Source organism: Exophiala viscosa, assembly GCF_022695815.1.
Source record: "Exophiala viscosa unplaced genomic scaffold EDD37scaffold_8, whole genome shotgun sequence".
NCBI classification, from domain to species: Eukaryota; Fungi; Ascomycota; class Eurotiomycetes; order Chaetothyriales; family Herpotrichiellaceae; genus Exophiala; species Exophiala viscosa.
Genome location: NW_026944360.1, coordinates 336849 through 352480, shown reverse-complemented (window position 1 = coordinate 352480; position 15632 = coordinate 336849). Strand labels below are relative to the sequence as shown.

General features: G+C 51.8%; 8 protein-coding genes across 8 annotated transcripts; 4 read left to right on the top strand and 4 right to left on the bottom strand.

Moving 5' to 3' along the window:
• Positions 1-153: 153 nt before the first annotated feature.
• EDD37DRAFT_634898 (uncharacterized protein) lies at positions 154-1184 on the top strand. Its single transcript, XM_062816879.1, has one exon. It carries the CDS (start codon positions 567-569, stop codon positions 1047-1049), a length of 483 nt encoding a protein of 160 aa, XP_062668277.1. The 5' UTR covers positions 154-566; the 3' UTR covers positions 1050-1184.
• Positions 1185-1301: 117 nt separating this feature from the next.
• Positions 1302-4029, top strand: EDD37DRAFT_471542 (uncharacterized protein). The gene has a single exon (XM_062813116.1). The coding sequence runs from the start codon at positions 1476-1478 to the stop codon at positions 3777-3779; it is 2304 nt and encodes a 767-aa protein (XP_062668276.1). The 5' UTR covers positions 1302-1475; the 3' UTR covers positions 3780-4029.
• An 80-nt stretch (positions 4030-4109) lies between these two features.
• Positions 4110-4905, bottom strand: EDD37DRAFT_610811 (ATP synthase subunit; the record flags this gene model as incomplete). The annotated part of the gene is made up of 3 exons (XM_062815242.1): positions 4110-4260; positions 4314-4816; positions 4873-4905. 3 exons carry the CDS (start codon positions 4903-4905, stop codon positions 4110-4112), a joined length of 687 nt encoding a protein of 228 aa, XP_062668275.1.
• A 340-nt stretch (positions 4906-5245) lies between these two features.
• Positions 5246-7365, top strand: EDD37DRAFT_634895 (uncharacterized protein). Its single transcript, XM_062816878.1, has 2 exons — positions 5246-5466; positions 5517-7365. The coding sequence occupies exons 1-2, from the start codon at positions 5425-5427 to the stop codon at positions 7173-7175; spliced, it is 1701 nt and encodes a 566-aa protein (XP_062668274.1). The 5' UTR covers positions 5246-5424; the 3' UTR covers positions 7176-7365.
• Positions 7366-8350: 985 nt separating this feature from the next.
• On the bottom strand, positions 8351-9217 carry EDD37DRAFT_651665 (uncharacterized protein; the record flags this gene model as incomplete). Its single annotated transcript, XM_062818374.1, has 1 exon — positions 8351-9217. The coding sequence occupies one exon, from the start codon at positions 9215-9217 to the stop codon at positions 8351-8353; it is 867 nt and encodes a 288-aa protein (XP_062668273.1).
• A 206-nt stretch (positions 9218-9423) lies between these two features.
• Positions 9424-10428, top strand: EDD37DRAFT_471061 (40S ribosomal protein S23). The gene is made up of 3 exons (XM_062813115.1): positions 9424-9514; positions 9650-9913; positions 9963-10428. The coding sequence occupies exons 2-3, from the start codon at positions 9652-9654 to the stop codon at positions 10139-10141; spliced, it is 441 nt and encodes a 146-aa protein (XP_062668272.1). The 5' UTR covers positions 9424-9514; positions 9650-9651; the 3' UTR covers positions 10142-10428.
• Positions 10429-10468: 40 nt separating this feature from the next.
• Positions 10469-12557, bottom strand: EDD37DRAFT_470896 (choline-phosphate cytidylyltransferase). Its single transcript, XM_062813113.1, has 3 exons — positions 11773-12557; positions 10958-11720; positions 10469-10905 (listed from the first exon to the last, which is right to left on the bottom strand). The coding sequence occupies exons 1-3, from the start codon at positions 12267-12269 to the stop codon at positions 10699-10701; spliced, it is 1467 nt and encodes a 488-aa protein (XP_062668271.1). The 5' UTR covers positions 12270-12557; the 3' UTR covers positions 10469-10698.
• A 502-nt stretch (positions 12558-13059) lies between these two features.
• EDD37DRAFT_610806 (protein phosphatase) lies at positions 13060-14793 on the bottom strand (the record flags this gene model as incomplete). The annotated part of the gene is made up of 7 exons (XM_062815241.1): positions 13060-13433; positions 13502-13744; positions 13799-14005; positions 14056-14140; positions 14189-14262; positions 14313-14631; positions 14758-14793. 7 exons carry the CDS (start codon positions 14791-14793, stop codon positions 13060-13062), a joined length of 1338 nt encoding a protein of 445 aa, XP_062668270.1.
• Positions 14794-15632: the final 839 nt, after the last annotated feature.

The following is a 15632-nucleotide window of genomic DNA, read 5'->3' as shown; positions in this document are numbered from 1 at the left end:
GTCTGGATCTTCAGGTTAGGTATGCGCACGTATCGTCCATCCAATTAGTCACCCATTATGTCAGGGCATACAGTACACTGTCAGGATAACGTATTCCGTGTGCCTGGGGGTTGCCCCGAGTGCAAGAGGTGTGGACTTTTGTTACTCGTAGATACCCCGATCAACTCGTACAGGCGGTAGGTACAGTAAAATTTCACATGCATTTTACGTCCGTTGCCCAATGAATGAAACCCTCCGCAGCGGCATGGAAAGTGAAACGTGCAGGCGGCGTGGTAACAACTTCACCACCGGCGGCACAGACGGCACTTCCCACGCGTCTGTATCACTTCACCATTACTTCATAAGGCACTTATATCTACCGGTCCAATCGTACTGTTAGTTTCGGCTCACCATTCGCAAATCAAATCAGACCAAGCGAGCAGCATAACACGAAGGCAACACAACCTCTACATACCTACCTTACTAAAGTCCATTTCGTCAACCACCTCACAGCATAATACGAAAGCAACACAATCTCTAATACTAAGCCCATTCCATCCATCACCTCACAGCACAAATCGCCAAAAATGGATCGCATCGACGTCTTGAAAGCTACATCGCTTGTTGGCCTCACATCGTCCCTCTGGCTCTCCGGCATCTACTTCGGCAGCTCGCAATTGACAGTTCCACTCCTGTTTGGTCTTCCCGTCGAAACCAGCAGCGCAGCATTCAAGGACCTGTATTACAGTGGCGCAAAGACCGTCGTCCCGCTTGCTCTGCTGTCCACAGTGGCCACCGGGGTAGCTGGTTATCTTGACCCAGAGAAGCGGGTGGGCTATGCGATTGCTGCGGTCTCTACTATTGGAACTCTCGCCTGGACAAGAGCGGCTATGGTGGGCAATATCGACAGATTGCTTGCGATTGCGGACGACAAGAAAGTCAAGGAGAAAGTTCGGACTGAGGAGATGGATCAGCTTTTGAAACAGTGGCAGTGGATGAACTCTGTGAGAGCGGTACTGGCGGGTGTTGGAGGTGTGCTTGGACTGCTGGTGACGAGCCGGACACTGTGAAAGATCTTGCATCTTTCATGCTCAGGACAAGCATCATGGACGACGTTGACTAGGTGTTAGGGTAAGAGGCTTCCAGAGAGTGAATAATGCACATGTACTGTATCAAGAATCGCCATGCATTTGAACGACGCTGCCTAACCTCATACTGCCTACCGTGATGTGCCGAGAATGCCTAACGTTGTGGCGCTTCTGGGGCGGCCTCGGGCCGTTGCACATCACTTCCAGGCACCCCGGCCTCCCTCAAGCGGCAAACCTGACAAAGCATCGTTAAAAACTTGGCGTGATGAAACGCGCTGTGACGCCAAATCCGCCTTGCACGCGATTTGCCCTGACAGCATCAACCATGCAGCGAACATGAGATGCCAATAAATGCGGACGCACTCCATTTAATGCCCATGGCTGTCCCTACGAAAAACTGCTGCAGCCATGACAAATCCTCCACTCCAGAAAGGAAAGGCCATATCGGATTACTTCAAACCCTACATCAAACCTAACGTTCCAGCGAAGCGGCCTTCGCCGTCTATCGACGAAGCAGAGCAGACGAAGAACGCGGCGCAGAGCAAGAGCCCAAGGAAAGGTGCTGCAGGGACCTCGACGCCCAAAGCCGTGAGAAGGACAACAGAAGCAAAGACACGCACACCAAATGCGCCCTCGCTCTCACCGTTGTCTGCACGGGGCTCCAGCGTCCGCTCAATACCTTTCCGCAGCCCTCGGCCTCAGGAGCCTATAGAGCCGCCGTCGACCTACAAACGCGCTTCTCTTTTTGGAACGGACAGAAAGACAAACCCAGTATCGCCAGCACCAGCCAAACCCTTTTCTTTCGCAGACCTACCTACCTCAACCCAAGCCGTGTTAAAGGCTGGTCAGGTGGTGGAAATCCGCGACTCAGACGATGACACTGCATCCGTTGACTCGCTAGAGTCGCTAGGACAGCTCTTTGGGAAGAAGAAGGATGGCAATACCACATCACTGTCTTCCTCTCCCGAGGTGGACGAGAACGAGCTTGAGGCGCAACGTGTTAAAACATTGAGTGCATTTACTCGGGGCCGATCAGACCCGTTGGTGGGCAAAGACAAGTTGCGCGCGCTCCATGCAAAACAAAAAGCAACCAATTTCGACCTGTCCGGCATCATTGGCGATCATGACGACGACGCTGCAGTAGAGCAGAAAGTCCAGCAGTCACGAGCCGACTATGAGGCGTCTCGGGCCCCTTCACCTCGAGGGAACCACAGCTTGGACAGGAAGTTGCTCGCGGCCGTTGTCGATGCTGAAGATGGCGATGGCGGGGTCTCAAGGCTTATGGACGCCGTTGAGCGTACGGAAGCTTTGGCATCAGACCGAGTCTTTCTGTTCTTCGGGGCTGATGGTGTAAATGACTGGCACGAGAAGCCTCCTATGCTGTACGACTACCCGAAGAGAGCTATACCAGACAGCACCTGGCGTCCAGGGGACGATGATGCGCGATCGAGGGCGTTTAAGTCTGGTTATATGTCGGAGCTTGCCTCTCGAGGACGAATATCGGACGAGGCGCTACGGTGGACTTTTGACAGCGTCGTTCTTGAACAGGATGATGGCTCGCGGCCTGCATACATCGAGTGTCTACAGAATGCAAGTCCATCATGGACCAGAAACAATGTCACAGCCCAGGATGTGCAGACTGTTTTTCAGACCCTGGGAGCAGACGTTGCCAACTTCCAGGATGCAGTGCCAATCCAGCCAAAGTATCGCCTTGTAAGCGAACCTGCACGGCGTGATCCAAAGTATCTGCTGGCGGCTCTGGACCTCTTTCAGTCCATCGCACAGGACATGGACTTCATCGGGTTGAGCAAATTAACCTCAATGCTCTGTCGATTAGCTATCGACAGTGAACTCATGAGCGACGGTCAAGTCACTTGCAAAGTCGAACAAAGCCTGGAACACCTCCTCAGCCTGCCGGACCATGATCTGCGGGAGCATGTTTTTGAAAGGATGATCGCCGACGTGGGACAGCATCTGAAAGAGCCGACCCTACAAGCATACCTGCTCTCTCACCTCCTGCCGACATCGACCACCGCCTCACGCGTACGCACAACCCTTGCACGGATATTCTTCATGGGCACTGAGGAGTCGGAACCTACACAGAACCTCTCTCCTCGGGACAATCTCGATAGATTGACGGAGCGCATCTCCACATCAGAACCTTTCATGCCCAAGCGGCACCGAGACCCCAGGAAAGTCGATTATACTGCCCTGCGAGCGCAAGCATACATCCTCGACACTGCTATCGCGGACGGCGGTCGACCCGCGGATTTTGACTCTCGCGCTGAAGAAGTCGCGTTCAATAAGTCGGTTGACAAACTGGCTGAGAGCGTTCGTCTGACCTTCACCTCGATCATCAACACGGGTACCTCGCACTTGAGCAGAACCGAGGCGAAAGCCGCGCTACAAACACTCTATTGGCGCTTGTTGTACAGTGTGCGAACAGAGGTCCGACCAAGGAAAAACATCTTTGATGCGCGGACCGGGTTGATACGCGAGTCCAGAGAGTTCAACAGTGAGGAGAAGGGCAAGAATGTGATGAAGCAGTTTCTGGCGAGAAAAGAGCAGAGGAATGCTGAAGCTGATGCAGACAACCAGCGACACGCATCTCAAGGCGTGTCAGAACCTGGCGGAAACGTCATTCTTTCTGGATCTTCAGAACCTTCAGAGACGGAAGTGATGATACGGCGTCAGTTGGGACTAAGCGAGTGAACTGTAGTGGTTGATGAATTTTGGGGTTTCGTGGTGTTGCAACAGTGTGTTATTAGCATGGCGTTGGTGGATGAAGGGACATGTCGCTCCTGTGATACTGTTATACTCTGAGATGCCGGTTTGAAATGATCAGAAGTTATGTATATACATGCATCTGCGTAAGCGAACAGTATCGCGTACTCTGATGAATAGCAACCCATCCCTGATTAATGGCTGATTTCTGAGCGCCATATTCTATCGAAGCACTGCTGTTCCTCAAGCATAGTACAACAAGCCGACCAGTACCTCACAATCGCACACAGAACAACGCCTGCTTGATTCACAGCCCGCTCAATCATGGAACCGTCTATTTTGGTTCTCGCCGAACAGTGTAGCTCGAATGCTTGGAAGAGCGTCGGTTTCACACATGCGCAGCCTCTCTTCGAGCGTGTTGTTCAATTCAATCTTGCCGCCACCACCAACGACATAGACACCGCCGGCCCTGTAGATATATTAGCATTTCACCTCACGAAATTGTTTGTGGTGTCGACATACGATTCTTCTGGCAGCCAGTTCTTCTCGTCAATCACAGGCTCGACATCAGTGCCCACCTTTTCCTTGTATTCGGCAGCAGCCTTCTTTGCAGCACCTTCCACCTTGTCCTTCTCTGCCTGCTTACACCGGATGACCAACTTACTCTCATTGAGCATGTATAGACCTTCTAGTATCAGACCTTTTAACATCTCCTCGTAGTCCTTGTTGGCAGCTTCGGCCAGCTTGCCCCGTGCATCTTCGAACAGCTTATCTAGCAGCTCTTGTCGAGCACTGAGGACTTTTATCCGGGTCTTATTGGCCATAGTTGAACGGGTAATCTGCTGCGACATGGATGCCTGCTTGAACTTCTTCTCGTATTCCTTGTCGATTGCCGCAATTTCCTCGCGAACAAGTCTGGACTTTTCGATGGCAAATTCTTCGTCTGCTTTTAGCTGGATCTCGCGGGCTTTCTCGAGGGCTTCCTGCCGTATGAACGCAGTCATTTTCTTCAGCTCGGAAGCGACCTGTGACCCATGTCAGTCAGACTGTCGAATGGAAGATGAGTCAAGAAGCGACGAACCTGGTCGTCCGAGAGAGCGTGAGACGACGACATATTGGCGGTGGGTATGAACCTGTGCTACTAGGGTATAGGATGCGTGGGAATGTAGCTCTTGAAAACGAGCTTCAAGGTCGAGGGTGATAACCTGCGCAGCAGGACCTCTTTCGAGCTTCGTAGGTGGTGCTAAGCTTTCAGATTCGTCGACCGGTGGGAGTGTGTCGACACACGATGTTGACAAGCGAGTCTTAGTTGCTGAAAGGTAGACGTACGGAAAGCGCATGCAAGGTCAATGCTGAGCAGCAGTGCGTTCATGGGGAAAGAAGCGACAACCTAAAGCTAAACTAGCGATGCGGATGAAGTCACCGCCAAACACTTTGACAACCCACCCGCGTCTCACATTCAAACACCCTTCTTCGAGGCACCACTCTTCCGACTACATCCCTCATCACTCCTTGGAAAACAGCCCTACGACTCAATCAACTCTCATTCATGCTTGGTCAATCAAAATGTATGGCTCGACGGAGCTGAACTCACGCATGGATCTTGAGACCTCCGCCTCAGTCATCCACGATTATGGGCCAACTAGGTGACATCTCGCCCGAGGGCAGCATTGCCGTGAGAGAACTCGTTATGACCCGAAAAATCCAAAGGCTGACTCGCATTAGATCGGAATCATCGTCGGCCTTTTATCCACCTCCATTCAGAGTCTGGGACTCACCCTACAACGGAAGTCGCATCTGATCGAGGATGCCAAAGGAGATGGGGAAGCCAGAACACCACCATATAAGAGACGAAAATGGCAGCTGGGAATGTTCATGTTTGTGATGGCCAACTTGATCGGCAGTACCATCCAAATCACAACGTTACCATTGCCAGTCTTGTCGACTTTGCAGGCTTCCGGCTTGGTCTTCAACACGGCATTTGCCACTCTTTTGCTCGGCGAGCCCTTCACGCATTACTCCCTTGTCGGGACGATTCTGACGTGTGGTGGTGCCGCTTTGATCGCGACATTCGGCGCCATCGGCGAGCCGGCGCATAACTTGCGACAATTACTGGAACTCCTTGGTCAGAGAGACTTCATAATATGGATGGTTGGGACCATGGTCGTGGTGATCGCCACTATACTTTTCGCACATGTCCTCAAAATGTGGTCATCCCACAAGCATATCACGCAGAGTCTGGCCAAGCACGAGAGGCCTCGATCGACCTCCTCGAGCTCAAGACATTCACTTACGCTCAGCCGTTCGTTTACCGCTCAACTACCGCAAGCTATGAAGGTGAGACTTCATCGCCTACGTCTGGTTCGAGGACTTTCGTATGCCCTTATATCTGGCATCTTGTCCGCTCATTCTCTTCTCGTCGCGAAATCAGCTGTAGAGCTGCTTGTTCGGACCATTGTCGACCACAAAAATCAATTCAATCGCTTTCAGTCATGGCTTATCCTCGTGGCACTACTCTTCTTCGCCTTGACGCAACTATACTACTTACATCTCGGTCTACGACTTTGCAGTACGAGCGTATTATACCCCTTTGTGTTCTGTATTTACAACATTATTGCCATCTTGGATGGTCTGATATACTTTCAGCAAGGATCGAGGCTCAGTGCTCTACACGCTGGACTGGTAGCCTTGGGCACTGTCATATTACTTCTGGGAGTGCTAGCCTTGTCTTGGAGATTGGATGATACAACGCCATCGGAAGCCGTCCACCCTGTGGCCCCTCCACGGACTCCTCTTACGCCAGGAATGGGTTTGGTACAGTCTCCATCCGATGACCGCAGTCAGTACCTTTCCACCGGCAGAAGAACAAGCTCTGGATCTCTCGACAAACAGTCTGTGGACGAGGAGACGCCTCTCTTGGTTGCAGGAAAGCCTCAAAATCCAGCACGGTCTGTCGGGACGGATACGGAAGGGATCTGGGCTGAAATAGACGATGAGACCCCCCAAGACTTCCTTTCTTCTCTGCCGAATACAAATACGACTTTTCTGACAAACAACTACAAAGTTCGCCGGAGAGGCAATTCTGGTTCTTCGCAGGCTATCTCCGATGGAAGTCGACCTAGTTCGTCTGGCTCTAATGCCCGGGATAAGGCCAAGGATGCTCCCACCGGAAGCAATGACGGTGATGATACGAGTCAGAGGCGCAACAGTACGCCCCAAGCTTCGGAATCCACGCCTTCGCCCGACCAGAAACAAGAAAGAAAACGAAGCACATCCATCCGGTTTGCCGACATTGATCCCGGGAATCGAAATCAAAACCAGAAGCACGATTCTAAAAGAGGAAGTCGAAGTCGCTTCGACAAGGGCACCGAGGAGGACAAGTGAGGGTGTCTGTAGAGCAAGCTATTGAACTCGGACTGCCGTTGAACTCAGTGCGGAAGGACTGAGCGATGCAGAATCGCTTACACGGGCATAGACCTACGCTCTGCACTTGCGTGAAAAGAGGCAGAGATCGATGATGATAACGTAGTCGAAACACAGATTATATTGCAATGGTAAGACATTATTCCGGCATTCTCTTCTCTACAAATGCAGTAGGATATGGTTGAAGTGCGCATGTGCACTTCAACGATCTGAAATGCCGACTCCTCCTGGCCAGTTGTGCCAAAGTCAGTGTACTTACTGCGGGCAGAATAGTGTCCTAAGTGCCGCTCGCTATCGACATACTTGTAGTTCCCAATCGACCCATCGGTCATGCTTGAACAGTGGTAACTCTTCATGGAGAGATACAAAGACGTTTTCCATGCCCCCGAATTGATTGTTTGCCTGGTGATTCATGTCAGGTCCTCTTGTTCATGGCTTCGTCACTTTGTATATCTCATTGTATCCACTCAACACCATCTTCTCCAAAGTCGAGATATTGTGACCGTGAAAACGCTCGGGATCCAAAGAATCTCTTGTCTCTTGATCAGTTTCCAACCCATTCACGACCTGGGCAACGAAACTAGCAGTGCCAGCAGCGTGAGTCATCCAGACTGCCGCTGCCACATACAAGCCCCGGACAGCTGTTATCGGCCCTGCGATCTACCAGGATGATATGTCGCTCCTTGAAGCTCGCGGATAAATAGTTGGCCAGAGCTGAGCCCACTATACCGGCTCCAACAATGATGGTGGTGTTGGAAATGTCCGACATAATGCTCTGGAGAGAAGCGTTGAGCTATCGAACCTGCATCCAACATGACTTGGGTGAGTCTATGCTTGTGGCCCCCTTATAAATGACCGAACCTCGGCGCATTCGACCAGAGTCAAGGCATGATCAAGTTAAGGGTGTGAACGACGGTGGAGTCGTCAACTATCTCAGTCAATGAGCAAGACTTGCGCAGTTAGGTAGGCATCCGAGGTTCCCTCCAACAAGCATAGGAGCGATGCTGTCTCCAAGCTCGTTCGTGAAGGCCTTTGCTTGACTTTGACGCGAGGAGGCCACAAACAAGGCGCGGTGTCTGCTGGTTCCGAAACCATTGGAACTTCCTGACGATTGAAGACTTGGACAATAGTCCATCTCATCTTGGTTTTGCAGCTCGAATAGGACTATCCGTCATCCCTGTATGATCTGTGGCAGAACCAGTCTCACTAGCACTGAGATCATCTTCCGTAGACTCATCCCAGATCTCTCTCGATTCTCTTTCGACCCGGCGCATAGCACCAGCCACCTCATCAAGCTTGCTGACCACATCAAGCACGCCACGATTGACCTGTTCAAAGTACCGATCGTTGGCCTCCCGTCTCTTCCTCGCGAGCTGGATATCTCGCTCAGTCTCTTCTTCCAGGTTTTTATTGTTAGTGAAAGCGCTGGGTTTCCCGTCACTGTTCTTGCCTTTTACAGGACTTGCACCCGCCTCGATCTTGCCACCGATAGTCGCGCTATCAGCCGTGATATCGTGTTCATGCTCGTGTAGTTCGTCCGCCTCACTCTTCGCCCACGTCTGGGCTAGAGAGAGTTGCGCCGTTCGTAAGTCTTCCAGCGCTTTGGCGTGCGAGGCCCCGAAGACATGCGACGTGTTCATGGCGGAGACTTCAACGTCGGCCAGCGTCTTTTGCATCTCAACCCATAGGTTCTCTGCCCGGCGGTCGTCAGCTTCCGTGGTGGGCTGGCGGAGGGATGGGCCTGAGAAGGACGCAGCGGCGGGTACTCGTGATGGTCGCGGCGGGCGAAGAGAATGCTCTGTCTCGGCGCCTGCTGGACGGTCGCCTCCGGGCAAGGCAAGCGATACATGCGAGGCATTCTTGGATGGAGGACCCTGAAACAACGCTGGAGGAGGGAGTCGATGGGTATTTGTTCTCGTGAGATTCGCCTTTGGTCGCTCCAATGGAGATGGCGGAATCTCGAGATGTGGAGGCTTCCTTGTTGAAGGCGCTGAAGACGCCATGGTTGTAAGGCGGAGAGCAATGCTCTCGCCGGTCCCTCAGATTATATCATTGAGGGATATCCGAAATTCAGCAATATGCTTCCAGTACCGTAAACGAGGTAATGTCAATCCATGTCACCGAATCGTGCCGTATGCTCCGCCGTAACAGAATTCTGCCACGCTTCACCGCCTTAGCAGAATCTTGGCATTGCCCACTGAAATCCCAGAGCGAACATCAAATTCGAGACCGCATCGTCGACAACGAGCTTCAGTGCCGCCAGCTTTTTTTCACACAACATCTGCTTGTCACAGTCGCCAGTACGTATACCCTGCGTCTATCCCAGCATCAACACAAGTCCCGTAACCGCTCGATCATCTATCTCTTGTTCCTGCGATTTCTCGATCTCAATATAATCATCGTCGAAAATCCCATTCTAACTCGCTGCGTAATAGAAATGACAAACAGAGGAAAGCCCCGTGGTCTCAACGCCGCCCGCAAACTCGTCGCCGCCCGCAAGGAAGGCCGATGGGCCGATTTGCACTACAAGAAGCGACTCCTCGGAACCGCCTACAAGTCCTCCCCCTTCGGTGGCTCTTCGCACGCCAAGGGCATCGTGCTTGAAAAAGTTGGTGTCGAAGCCAAACAGCCCAACTCCGCTATCCGAAAATGTGTCAGAGTTCAATTGATCAAGAACGGAAAGAAGGTTACTGCTTTCGGTAAGACCATATATAAGGACGAATATTTCAGGGTGTTAACGAGTCACAGTTCCCAACGACGGTTGCTTGAACTTTGTGGATGAGAACGACGAGGTCCTGCTCGCTGGTTTCGGTCGAAAGGGTAAAGCCAAGGGTGATATTCCCGGTGTGCGATTCAAGGTGGTCAAGGTCTCTGGTGTCGGTTTGAGCGCTCTGTGGAAGGAGAAGAAGGAAAAGCCTCGATCATAAGCGCCCGAAAAACGGAGTAGGGAGGAAATCCAGCAGGCCCGGCAAACCTAGAATCTGAGTGGTGGAGGGAGCGGTGCGATGGCAGATTGATATCCATGCATGCTCACTTACCGAAATATGGATCTGGACTGGATGCTACACGAGCAGCGGGAACAATATGGCCACGAAAGTCTTGCCTTGCAGAAAACTTGCATGGTGACGACGGGTGTTGCCTGTGTGCCTAATCCAGGCTCATAGACACGGAAATGAAATATCAACGTCGATTTCTGCGATTTGATGCTATCTTCTCACAAAAGAAAGGAGCTTGTGCTTTCGCGAGTTTCATGTGGGCAAACGCTATCCGCAGCCTACAGCGCATGCTGTGACCATTTGATGTAAGACTCGGATGTTCAATCGAAATACTAATGATGGAAAAGGGCCGTCTCGTACTTATGTGCTTTTGTAACCCGCCTGCTGCATGACCGGCTGCCTCTCAAACACTACGGGTGAACGAAATGAATCCAACGAGCGAGCGACTGTGGAATGCCCCTGTACTGTCTACAGATGAACCAGGCAGATCAGTGACTGACCTCCATGGACTCGTCTTCCTCGTCCTCTTCTTCATTTGACACGTCCGGGCCTTTCCTGCCACGACCGAAATGGGGTGTATCCAATCCGAGGCCTACATCACCATCCTTGCTGACAGGGCTTCTAGCCTCATCATCCTCACTTCCGGAGGGGCTTGGAGGTTGAGAGTCGCGAAGGGAACGTTTTCCTCGCATCATCTGGGACCGTCGTTAGTCAACTCACAGTGTCAGCGTTGATCGTGGAACTCACCCAAGACTTGACACCGCCAATCAGACCCAAGCTATACCCTGCCGCAAAGTCCTCGCTTCGACTGAATCTACCAGGTGAGTCGCTCCTTCTTTCAGCAGAACCAGGAACCTCCAAATGCTTCAAGTGCTCAACAGCACGAGCCGTCGTGGGACTCTTAAGACCATCACTGGGTTGCCTGTTGTAAGGAGCTGGGCTGGCAGGTCTTGAACTGGCATTCTGCCAGAGTTGCCGAAGGTCACGACTGATTTCACCACCGGCGGTCATCCAGTTGGCTTTGATGTTATCTCTCAGTTCTTGGACGTGTCGCTTCAAGTCAAGTTCGTTCTTCTTGAGCCAGCTGACATTCAGCTCTTGACGACTGGTTCCTCTCTTGAACTGTCTGGCGATGTATTTCTCGTAGTCGCGAACGATCTTGGTGATGATGCCCGTGGTGGAAACTCCCTCGGTGCGCTGCGTCACGAGAAACTTTCCCTCTTTCTTGATAGGTGCATAGATATCATCGCCTTCATCTGCACCATAGGGCTCGTCGTCGTGAGCGACGTAGTCGATCTCGTGCTTGGCCAGAAACTCTGGGGTCACGATCCAAGGGCAATTTGGAATGACCTCGTCTACCCATCTGCAATGGCGGACGGTCTCTGCTCTTTCTGCACCAGTAAGGACGGTCAAGCCTTTGCGTTTGTGAGTCTCTGCGTCTCCAGTAACTCCAACGATAAGGTATGTGTCTGGGAAAGCCGTCTTGGCCTGCTCCAATTGCCGCATGTGTCTGCAAGGAATTAGCATGTCTACATCGAAACCATGATGCGGTGGAATCCTACCCAAGGTGGAACAGGTCAAAGACTCCATCGGCATACACCCTGACAGGTCTGCCCACTGGTGGAGGATTCGTCTTGTAACCTCCTACAGGATCTCTCGAGCCTGCCTTTGGTGGAGCTGACATAGCTCCTTCTTCCCCAGCGACGAAGGCCTTGGTGACGGAGCTGGGAACCTGCTGTGTCTTCTTGCCCGTCTTCTCAGATTCTTCGTTTTCCTCATCTGCACTCGAATCTCCAAGGTCCTCATCTTCGCCGTTCGGTTCGACCGACTTCGCGCCAGACCGAGTACGTGCTCTCTTACTAGGTGGCACGCTGGTATCCATGGAAATGCTAGAGGCATGTTTGCGGTTCCGCAGGTTATGCGAGGGAGAATCTGCCAGCTCCTCACCGGAAGCATCGCGAGAGGAAGGCTGCTGGAGGTCGGCCGTGGTGGGCTTGAGTCGGTCCGAAGCAGTGGTCCGCTTCCGCTTCCCTGAGGTCGTAGAGGATGGGGAGGACATGGCCAACGGCGGTCTATGTCTTTCGACAATATTACGAGGATTAGGGAATGTTGACTAAAGACGAGCAAGAGTGAGAGCAGTTAGGAGGATGATCTGGGAGTAAGAGCGGTTCTGCCAAGCTCAATAAAGACAATTTCCAGAAGACGGGCAAGCGAGGCCCTAAATTAAAGGCCGTTCGTTCATGGTTATATTGTGGAACGCCGGCATCGTCAGCAGGGAATCTCTGGGTTTACCAGCCTGTTAACGTGTCAACACTGGGATCATGGGAATCATGCTGCCAGCTTCTGATGCCGTCACCCTCCGTTTACAATGTTCAATCATACCCATTCGATCTCCCTTCGAAAGCCACTTTTCCTGTGGCGGAGCTGCGGCTCGACGTCATGCCGTGTGGAACAACGTCCGTCGAGCAAACTTGGCAGTCCGTAAACAAGGTCTATGCATTGCCTCACAGGCTCGAGTCAAATGATATGCAAGATGCTTGTCCAGCTCGACAAAGAGGAAAGGTAAAGCAAGCAGCGAAGTCGAATCAACACCGGGAACGACCTAATCCCCTTCCTCAACAACGCCATGCGTGGATCAAGTCCAACAGAGCCTATTCTGTCCTCTGCTGTAAACTTGACGATACGGAAACAAGAGAGAGAAACTCCAACCACTGATCCGTTTCATGTTGGGGCTCTGGACAGTCATGCATGTAAAGATAGCCTTCATCGACGTATTGAGGTCAAAGGGGTATCTCGAGTCGTGATGATCTGGATCTGCCTGCCCAACCCACCCATGAATACAAAACGGGCTAAGTAGATTTACCAGCAGGTTCGTCCACCACTCCCTTGATCTCCATTTCCGATCCTTGTGAAGCGCCTTTTGACTTATCGCTGGCTGATTGCGGTGCCGGCGTGCCTTCCCGCTCGTTGCGTGCCGAACCGTCGTCCGAGGTCGCCGGAGTTGATTTCTTGACTTGATTCGCCGAATCCTTTTCTTCTTCGCTTTGATCGAACATTTCAGTGTCATCTGAATCTGTTAGAACCTCAGTCCCATCACCAAGCAGGATAATCCTGCCACCACGGCCGCCAAACCCTCTTGATCGATGCTCCATATCCAGTTCATACTCATCGGGACTATCGTGGTCGAACTGATGCCGAACACCAGGACCGCGGAATTCAGCTGCTATATAGTTAGATCAGATATTTGTCCCAAGGATAAAGGATTGGACTTGCCGTACTCTGGTGGCGCACATGGCCCATCTCCGTCTGCGACACGTTTGGCAATCATGTCGTACCATTCCTCTTTGGATTTACCGTTCAACAGACCAATGATTATCATCGTCATATTGTCACAGCCAACGCCACCCGTTTCGCTGTTGGATGCAAGGCAGTTGTCCATCATGTTCTCGCAGATGAGATGGAGTTCTTGTTTCGCGGCTATACCCCTACGGACGAACTCGACGACCGCTTGCGAAGACTGGCAGTCCCAGATACCTAGCTGACGTCAGTCTCTGTTCTGAGAAAAGGCATTCGATTTTATAGTCATACCGTCACAAGCGATGACCAAGAACTCGTCATCACTCGAGACCTCATGTGTGATCACATCGGGAAAGGCCGTCACGATCTGTTGCTCGGGCGAGAGGTCGGCGCTCTTCTTGAATTCGAAATCGCCAATGGCACGTGACAAAGCCAGGTTGCCATTGACTCGTCCGAAGTCGACGAAACCACCAGCAGCACTTATACGTGCCTTCTCACCTGTATTTGCGTTAGCCTATACCCTGCTGAAACAGTAGCGACCGTCCTACCTTCGTTCTGTGGTTTATGGTCAAATGATAGAGGCTTCGCTCTGCCCTTGACACCAAGTACGCTTCGAGAGTCTCCGGCGTTGCCCTAAGCTGGTGAGTATATATCTCGAAGAGGTCACAAAGGTACTCTTACCACCCAGATCTTATCCCTTGAAATTATGCCAACAGATGCGGTACATCCAGATACTTCGTCTTCGTACCGTGAATCTGTTGTGGTTCAGCGATATGGCATGACTTTGTTATAAGAACAGGCATACCGTTCAGAATCGCACGATCTGTGGCGAGGAATCCATCTTTCAAAGCTTGTTCGATATCACCTTTAGAGAAGGCGTCTTGTTTTGTCACAATCTTGTGCACGTTTTCCCCTGCGAACTGCGCGACTTTTTCACCTCCATGTCCATCATAGACACCAAAGTATGATAATCGCTGGTCTGGTCCATTGGGTTTGTGTGTTTTGCCATCGACTTCAGTTTGTAGATCAAGTATTGCGGCATGCGCGTCTTCCATACTTATACGCCACCCTTGCATAGCTGAAAGGCCATATATCACACAATCATCGGCCCCGCTATCGGAGATCTATTGGTATCTCAGGTCAGCTTTGAATCCGGAGATGCCATAGAAGTGCAGGCAGGACAGATCTCTGCTTCACTTGCTGATGGACAGTGGCAGGGACCTAGTTCAAGAGTCATGGATTGAGCGCACCTTTTCGACCACGGGTTCGGACAGAGTCTGACCCATGCTTGCAGTTCTTGAAGTTGTGACGCGGATGAATTTTGCTGGTGTTCATGTACACTTTGCACACGATGTCATAAGCCTCCGTCGGAGGTGGGTAACAAATCGTGCAGGGACAGGATGGAGGGCGTGGGATTTAGGGCCGTACGAATATGCTGAAATGTTGCATACACCGACTGACAATAGGTGCAGAGGACGTAGAATGGAGGTGGGTTTGCTGGTCAATACAAAAGGTGTCGCGTGCAGGGATTAGAGATGTCGGATTGAACAAGGTCGTTCGAAGGTGCGAAGATGCAGGATTGTTGCTAGGAAGCCCCCGTGCGATAAATGACGAACTCGGTTGTAAAACGAGGACTGCACCTTACTAACAGCCCACCGCGCCAAGCAAAAGCCAAAGGGCCAGCCCTCCAACGTCACTACCGCGGTACATCACCAGCTATCTCGAACCTTACTGACTGTGCGAATGCTTTTGTTCTTCTGCTATCTATGATCCCAGCTGTCATGTCATATGAAACGAAAACTCCCATGATGACTCGCCTTGGACCTGGTGAGCCCTCCTTCGCCGACACTAGTATGCCGTTTCCTAGCATCCGAGACTCGTGCATGCCTGGCATAGCCAACAGAGTTCTCATTCTCCTTACTTTCTGATTCGAAAGGTAAGCGTGGTGAGTTTCTCGAATTCTCATCTGCCTCCCACTGCCTTGCTCCATCTGCCGTTTCTTTGACAATTACACCTTCGTCCTCCCAAGAGTCCGAGGATGTGACGGATTCAAACTGTCCGCTGCTCGCAAGGCTTATATTTGTCCTCGTATTCGGAAAACTCTCCAGGGCCGAGTCCAGTGGGC